At 32.6% G+C, this 8,133-nt stretch overlaps 2 protein-coding genes across 2 annotated transcripts; both read left to right on the top strand.

Annotated features, from left to right (window-relative positions):
* Positions 1–529: 529 nt before the first annotated feature.
* Positions 530–943, top strand: LOC121262185. Its single transcript, XM_041164586.1, has one exon. The coding sequence runs from the start codon at positions 530–532 to the stop codon at positions 941–943; it is 414 nt and encodes a 137-aa protein (XP_041020520.1).
* A 3,975-nt stretch (positions 944–4,918) lies between these two features.
* LOC121262184 lies at positions 4,919–6,554 on the top strand. Its single transcript, XM_041164585.1, has 3 exons — positions 4,919–4,967; positions 5,492–5,728; positions 5,941–6,554. The coding sequence occupies exons 1-3, from the start codon at positions 4,919–4,921 to the stop codon at positions 6,552–6,554; spliced, it is 900 nt and encodes a 299-aa protein (XP_041020519.1).
* Positions 6,555–8,133: the final 1,579 nt, after the last annotated feature.

Genomic DNA, 8,133 nt, shown 5'->3' with positions numbered 1-8,133 from the left:
TTCACAAACTATTTCACTATTATTTATAGATTTTTCATCTCATCTTATTGTCCAAATGAGGCTTAAATGTTCAATAAATGTTGTTAACAGTAATGTTAGATATTGTCTTGGGCTGATTTACAAGTGTTATGCACTCATTTTGAAAAAGAGTGGGGTTTACATATAAAAAATAATTTTTTATATGGATCCCATATTTATTCACTTTATTTAAAAGAGTGTGCAACGCTTACGAACTCTATGATTGTAAATATAATTTATTAATCCACTTCCTATGCATCCATGGAATAATCTTTCTTTTTAGAAGTATGTTTCCTTTTTATTTACATATCAAACAAAGTGCTGGTTTGAAAGTGTGAACGGCACAGGATTTGGTTTCTTGAGTATAAATCAACACGTAGTACCCACCAGCACTAGTAGTGTCATCGGCTGCATGCCATATATCCATATATCTAAATTTTGTCTGGCTTCCTATCTTCATCCAAGCACTAGAATAGTAATCGTATACCTAGAATTGGAAAGGAGAGCAACAATGGATCCGAAGATGACAGATGATCTAAGGAATCCAGAATTGGGGAACGTATTTTTCGAAAAGGCCATGAAAGGGAGATGGGATGAAGTCGTCGATATATGTACGGAAAACCCAATGTCTCTGGTGGCCGGGATCACCAGGTTGAAGGACACACTGTTACACCTAGTTGTCTCCGACGGTCAAGTGGAGACGGTCCGAAAACTCATAGATATCATCATCTCCAATCAATTACCAAATCCCGAAATGCTACTCCGGACTAAAAACGAGAGAGGGAACACCGCTCTCCATATTGCTGCACTAATGGGGAATGAGGCCATGTGTAAGTGTATAGCAACTGTTGATTCTTTATTAATCGGAGAACGTAACAATGAGGGCGCGAGAGACTCCTCTTTACACTGCAGTGTTCTTCGGTAAAAAACAAGCCTTCCAATGCCTCTACTATTTGTGTCCCCCAAAAGAGCACTACAGTTATTCCAGGAAAACATGTGGTGACACCGACACGATTCTTCACCGCGCCATTTCTGGAGACCATTTGGGTGAGTAATATTATCAAGTTTTGTTACGTACGGACAAATTTACATATTAATATTATTATCTTTATATTTTAAATTTAAATTAATATTATTTTTAATAAAATTTATTTTTTTATCAATTATATTAAATGAATATACATATTAATATATAAAATCACTTATAATTAAATTTTTTCATATTATTATTGTATCTTTGCTTTTTTTTTTTTTTTTTGTGTATGATAAATATTACAATTAAGATGGGTAGAGATCGAATTAATGCTACGTTTCCACATGTCGACAGATTTGGCATTGCGAATAATTGAATTGTACGGGGAAGTACTGGTAAACGCAGTCGATAGGGATGGAATCACACCTCTCCATCTACTAGCGGACAAGCCTTCAGCTTTCCCAAGCGGCAGCCGCCTTGGATTTTTCCAACGAATCATTTATAAGTGTATGTACATAAAACCAAGACAAATATTACCTCTTTGAATTTATTTTCCTCTCTCCTTTTTATAATTAATGTCGGCATTGCATTATATATATATATATATATAAGATTTTACATAAATAAAATTATAAAATGATGTCCTTTTATAAAATATATTAAATTTATTTTATAATAAAAAATAATTTTATTATTTAATATACCGTATAAAATCATATCGATTTGTAAATTTTTTTTTTGAAATTTTTTTATAGTTAAAACATTTATTATATATATATACACACATATATATGCTAGCTTACATTAATATATGTTTTTGTTGTGAAAAATCTCATTTGAAAAATTTTACTCATTATTCTCTACATTACACACCAACACATAATTTATTATTTTTATCATTTTATTTAAACACATATTGATGTGTACTGCCTATAAAAAAAACATATTGACTTGCAAATATGTACTATTTTCGAATAGAATGACAAGAACAATAAATGACATGTGTAGTCTGAGGACGATGCATGAGTAGCATTTCTTTTTTTATCCATTCTGTACTGAATTATCGGATTTCTCGATCTGGTGGGATAGCATGATATTTTTGCTTGCGTGACATCAATGTCGGATTATAATCATTCATCTTATCCGTTGTTGTTACTTTGAAAGGCATATATGTTGACGAGCACAAGGTGATGGAACCGGATGATCATTTTTTCCAGCGCTCTATGCAACCGATAGAAGGACTTCCCGCCTACGAAAGGAATCCAAATAATTATCCTGAGAACTACAGAACATGCAACGACTTCTATCGATTGTTTTGGAATTTCTTTACATTTTTCTTTTCTCTTTTCTTAACTGGTAATTAATTTTCTTATAGTTTACATCTGCTTAATTAGCAGAGAGTCCAGCGGAACAACTGGAGTTGTAAATGAACACAGCTATTCATGACCAGCCCGAGCTTAAGTACTGTAAAAACTTGAGTCGACTTCAAACATTTTATTAAAGGAAAATGCTTCTCTCAGAGAAGCAATGGATCTCAAGTGTTTTTTTTTTTTTTTTTAAGTGTTTTGAATGAATTTATGATTTTTTTAAATGTTTTAATGAGTTTAAAAAATATTTGAAAAAAAATAAAAAGAGAAGAAAAGTGTAATTTGTACTATTGGTACAATGCAGGCCGGATCACCTTTCTCGATGGCACTAGCATTGTCCTTTATTAAATGAGTCAAACTCATTTTAAACTATGCTTAACTTGTATAAGTTGGAATTACAATCACATCTTAATTTAATATTAATTTAAAATTTTAAGAGGGAATTGTACTATTTCTGATGTACAAATAAATGTGGTTTAAGTTCCTACGAATATACACGTACGAGTCTCATGAGCATATATATATATATAGTTGAGTTTTGCTACACAACTTCCACCACACTTCACATTTCACATTTTTTTTAATTTTTTAATATTTTTTTAAAATTTTTTTTGAGTTTATTTTTTTAAAATTATTTAAAATTTTCTATTCATTATTCATATAATAAATATTTAATAAAAGAAAAAAATAATAAAAATTAAAAAAAAAATGTGGAGTGTGGAGTGTGAGGAGGTTGTGAAGATTTTTTATATATAGTTATGTATAAGTGTATATATATAAAACTCAAACTATTTATGTAAATTCAAAAAATACAACGGCCCTAGCTAGGATCAACTTTTATCAAACCTGCTTTCATGTTGAGGAGGGCATGCATGCAGTTTTATGTTCTTTTGATTCATTTGCCATATATATATGCGCATGCGCTACTGATTGAACCTCTTTTTTCTCCTCAAGTACGACACGCAATGGGAATAGATCAAGTACAGACCGCAAAAGAGAACCCTGAAATTGCAATGGGATTACATGTTGAAGTACAGACTGAAGAGAACCCTGAAATAACAATGGGATTACATGTTGAAGTACAGACCGCTGAAGAGAACCCTGAAACATCTACAATAAATCCAGGCAAGCAACTCGCGTAATATTCTCATGAGACAATCGTTAGCTAAGGAATTTTACAAAAGTAAATTTATAAAATAAGGTAATTTTATGTAAATCTTTAGATTTACTTTATAATAAAAGTTACATCAATTTATGAGTTTATTTTTTGTGAAATCATTTTATGACTAAAATATCATGTACATCTCCAATAATCTGACTGTTTGTGAGTACAGTAAAATTGTTGAATTCGTAGTATGGAGCATGATTGTGAAGGTAATGCATGGGATCAGAAAACATACATATCATGTTCATGTATACATATAGCAATTTTCAGTCAAATTTTCAAAGTACTATATCAAATTTTTTTAACAAATTAATGATCACATGAAATTTTCAATCCTAGTTTCAGAATTCAATCTTCAAGAGGTTAGCCTGGTATAAATTAACTAGAACTTTTGAAATTTTTTATTTTGGCATGCATGAGATCAAATGGCCGCGGTTTATTGAAAGAATTATAAAAATAATATTCATAAATTGACGCATCATGATATTGTTATTTCATCAAATCCATGTTATAATTATAAAAAAATTGATAAATATCTATCGTAAAAACATCAAGCAACGTGCTGTTGTTAAATTATATATATTCTTTTATGGCTGTATTTATAGGGCCTAGTAGATACATAAATTACTTGTACGTATCTTCTGCAGAATCCAAAGTTACCACTACCAATGAAGCAGCTTGGAACCGTCGATTTTTTCCAACTAATTATGACGTTTGCTGCAATTTTCTCAAGCTTGCAAACAGGATAGTGTTGATCGTTCTTGGAGGAGGTGTGTGATGATCTGTAGAACTAACTACTTCTATTGGAATGTTCACAAAGATTTTATCCTGTTTTTACCTGTTTTTTTTGTTGTCCTTCTGATCATATCTAATTACGTACCTAATATTATACTTTTATATAATAGTATTATTATTATTATTTTAAATTCTTATTTATATTATTTTCTGTGTTACATAATTAAGGATTTCCCATTATAAGGAAGATATACGAGGAGAAACAGCAGCACAGACTGTCTATTCAGATCATGAACCATCTTCTAGAGGGTGCTAACGTGTCCAAATTTTATCACGCTGGGAAGAAGCCCTCAAAACAGTCAGATATAGCGCCCAAAGATACAGTGCCGGCCAGATCAAAAGACGATTTGCAGGAAACAGACCCATTAGATGCGTTTGATAATATTCATGATCCTTCTGAAGCTGAGAACAGAGAAGGTACGTATAACAATCCACGATCACTCATAGTTCTTTCTGATATGCGTACAAACTAATTAAGTTCCCAATTATAACTGCTATGAGTTTATATAAATAGAGGAGTTCATTTGAATCTTGTTCCTTAGGTAATTTAATTAACTTAATTTCCTTGTAAAAACTAAGAAGGCAAGGGAGGAAGGAAACATGAAGCTAGCAGACGGCAAACCAATTCTAGAGGAGGGATTAGTAACGAGTCCGTTGCGGATGGTAAGTACCTAGCTAATTCCAATTTCAAACTAAGTTGATGACCTCATCTGGTTACACAGATAAGATAAGATGATGAATTTGTGAATAGTAACGAAATAGTTTGTGAATAGTAGTGAAATGATTTGAGTTAATATATTTTTATGGGATTTTGGAAAATGAGAGATAAAAAGTTAAATAAAAATATTATAAAGTTAAAATATTGCTAGATTATAATTTTTTGTATAATTTTTGTTTTGGGATTTAAAAAAGTTGAATTATTTTTTGTATTTTATTTGAAAGTTTGGTAAAGTTGTAATAATTAGATGAAAAAATTAAAAATTTGAAAATTGAAGTGTTTATATTTAAATAATGTTTTGAAGATGAGATGTAATGAAATGAGATTAGATGAGATCAAATATATTGAGACCATTTGTGAAACCCAAATGGTGCCTCAAGTATCTTGAACGATCTAAGAGTTGTTACTGTTGTTGTTGTTACAGTACTAAACTTTGCCTTTAATATATATTGCAGGGAAGACGACGAAAAATGAACCCGAGACTGTAATATTAATCGCTGCTAGAAATGGTGTTGCAGAAATTGTGGAGAAAATTCTGGAAGTGGTTCCGGTTGCCACACACGATGTGAATGCAGAAAACAAGAATGCATTGCTGTTGGCAGTAGAGAACAGGCAACCCCATATATATAAACTCTTGTTGGAAAGAAATACCCTGAATAAAGACAGCGTGTTTCTTGTAGTGGATAACGAAGGTAATGGTGTCTTTCATCTTGCGGCTAAGCTTGGAGCCCAAAAGCCGTGGCTAATTCCCGGGGAATTCCTGCAAATGCAATGAGAAATGAAGTGGTTTGAGGTATATGTCGGCCGGTGTGTTTATATATATACTATAAGCTGTCCATTTTTAATATAAATAATATAAAAAGATAATGGATGCTTGGCTTTTTACATGCATGCATCAGTGCAGTTTGTGATGAAGTCCTTCCCTCCAAAATTGTGCTCCCGCGCTGCAACGACAAGGGCAAGACCCCTGAGGATCTGTTCATCGAAAACCACAAGAAGCTCGTCACTAAAGGTCGCGAGTGGCTGTCCAGCTCCTCCCAGTCCTACTCCGTCTTAGCTGGAATCATAGCCACTGTTTCCTTCGCCACGTCCTCCTCAGTTCCTGGAGGCCTCAAGGAGGGGATCGGCACTCCAAACTTGGAAAGGCAGCTTGTATTCCACCTCTTTGCCATCTCATCCCTCATTGCGCTCAGCTTCTCGATCACGGCCTTGGTCGCGTTCCTCGCCATCTTAACATCGCGGCACCAAGAGAGCGACTTTGGAAAGGACTTGCCGAGGAAGTTTTTCGTAGGTTTAACATCACTGTTTGTTTCCATAGTGGCGATTCTGATTTCATTCTGCGCGGGAAATTTGCTTCAGACAAAAGACAATATTTTGAGATATGTGGAGTTCCCGGTCTATTTAGCAGCGTGCCTGCCGATAGCTTATTTTGCTGTGGTGCATTTTCCGCTCTATTTTGATCTTACACTTGCTACCTTCACGACGGTTCCACGGCGTAGCTTCGACGTCGTTCTCTAATGTGCGTATGTTTTTCCTTTCATTTTTTTTTTCTTTTCTTCTCTCTCCTTGATTTTTCCTCCCATCAAATAAAGTTCTCTTTGATGTGCATGCGTATGTCTGTGTTTAACTAAAATTAAAGGGGAAAAAAACTGTTTATCATATGAGATTATTAATGTTCGACAAGAATTCTCTCTGTTTTTGTCTCGTGAAACCTGGCCCACCTGATCAGGCCTTTTTATATTATTGATCAGGCATGAGTTTTTGCGTTAATTTCCTACATCTTACTCTAAAAAAACTACCTGCACTTATAACTTTAGCAGGTGCATACCATTACACCTCCTAAATTGTTTCTGAGAACAAAATGGAAATTGAAGGCAATTTGAATGTTCAATTTCTAAATAGCACAAATGTAAGTGTAAAAATAATATGTTGGCATGTTTTATGACAGACTTAGTCCAATTGAATTCTAAATATATTGGGTAGAGTCTAGGTTGCAATGGGAACAAAAAGTCAAATATATATTGCAAATTCGCAAGCTTGATGAGATCGACCTAGCTACTCAGTGTAAAATCAGCCATAAATTTTTATCCCCACATAGTATGGAAGTGATATTGGCGGCCTTGGAAAACTAACTCAATTATCCATAAATTAATGTTTCAAAAGAATCTTCAAATCCAACATTTACTAGGTCAAAATCGCTCGATAATGTTTAGACCAAAAACTCGACAGGAAGTTCGAACAAAAATTTCGAAAATCTTCACTAGGGTGTAGACTCTAAATGGACTACTCAAACCATAAGTATATATAGAATAAAACTCTAAGGAGATCCCTGAACATTCAAGATCAATTCTCTCTTTATAAATAGACCTTCATCATATGATACTCGTGTTAGAGTACTACTGAGTCCATTGGTGTGGACTATGACTAAGATAAAATAAAAAAATCCGACTCTGGTCCGACTCTAACAAAATGGACTTAGACTCGAATTTTTTTTTCATGCTCCAGTCGGAGTCGGAGTTGTCGCCGTCTCGACTTTGACTCCGATTTTGCCTTCATATTCCGAATCTAACTCCGATATTATACATATATTATAAAAATATATGTATTTATCTATATATTAATCATATATATACTATAGTTTATAACTAAAACTTATATAGTTAAATTCAATAATATACTGAGTTAATCCTTATAAAATAATATAGTTATACTATAATATAAATAGACTAAATTGACTATTAATAGTTTAGTATATGTAGTTTGTAAACATCATAGTAACATTACTACCATGTAATACTAATGCATAATAACAATAGTATAATAACTTGTAATACTAAGTGTAGTATATAATAACATGTGTAATATTATAGTATAATAACATGTAATTAAACATTATAGTACAAGTCTAGAATAAGAATAAGTTAGACACTAGTATATAATAGTATACTGAGTTTATAACATGTAATATTATAGTATAATAACATGTAGTTGTTAATAATCAATAATATAGTACAACTATAAATACTAATAGTTCTACTTAAACTACCCCGATTTTGCCAGATTCAAATAATAGAGTGCTAGCTTATATCTGTCAAAT

The sequence above is a fragment of the Juglans microcarpa x Juglans regia genome, chromosome 4S, assembly GCF_004785595.1.
Source record: "Juglans microcarpa x Juglans regia isolate MS1-56 chromosome 4S, Jm3101_v1.0, whole genome shotgun sequence".
Classification (NCBI taxonomy): Eukaryota; Viridiplantae; Streptophyta; class Magnoliopsida; order Fagales; family Juglandaceae; genus Juglans; species Juglans microcarpa x Juglans regia.
The sequence above is the reverse complement of the archived record's forward strand: the minus strand, read 5'-3'. Positions and strand labels throughout refer to the sequence as shown.

Coding starts and splice junctions, on each gene's coding strand:
- LOC121262185 (XM_041164586.1), top strand. CDS start 530: ATGGATCCGAAGATGACAGATGATCTAAGGAATCCAGAATTGGGGAAC.
- LOC121262184 (XM_041164585.1), top strand. CDS start 4,919: ATGAAGCTAGCAGACGGCAAACCAATTCTAGAGGAGGGATTAGTAACG. Junction 4,968..5,491: donor AGAGGAGGGATTAGTAACGA/GTCCGTTGCGGA, acceptor TATATATTGCAG/GGAAGACGACGAAAAATGAA. Junction 5,729..5,940: donor TCTTGTAGTGGATAACGAAG/GTAATGGTGTCT, acceptor GCATCAGTGCAG/TTTGTGATGAAGTCCTTCCC.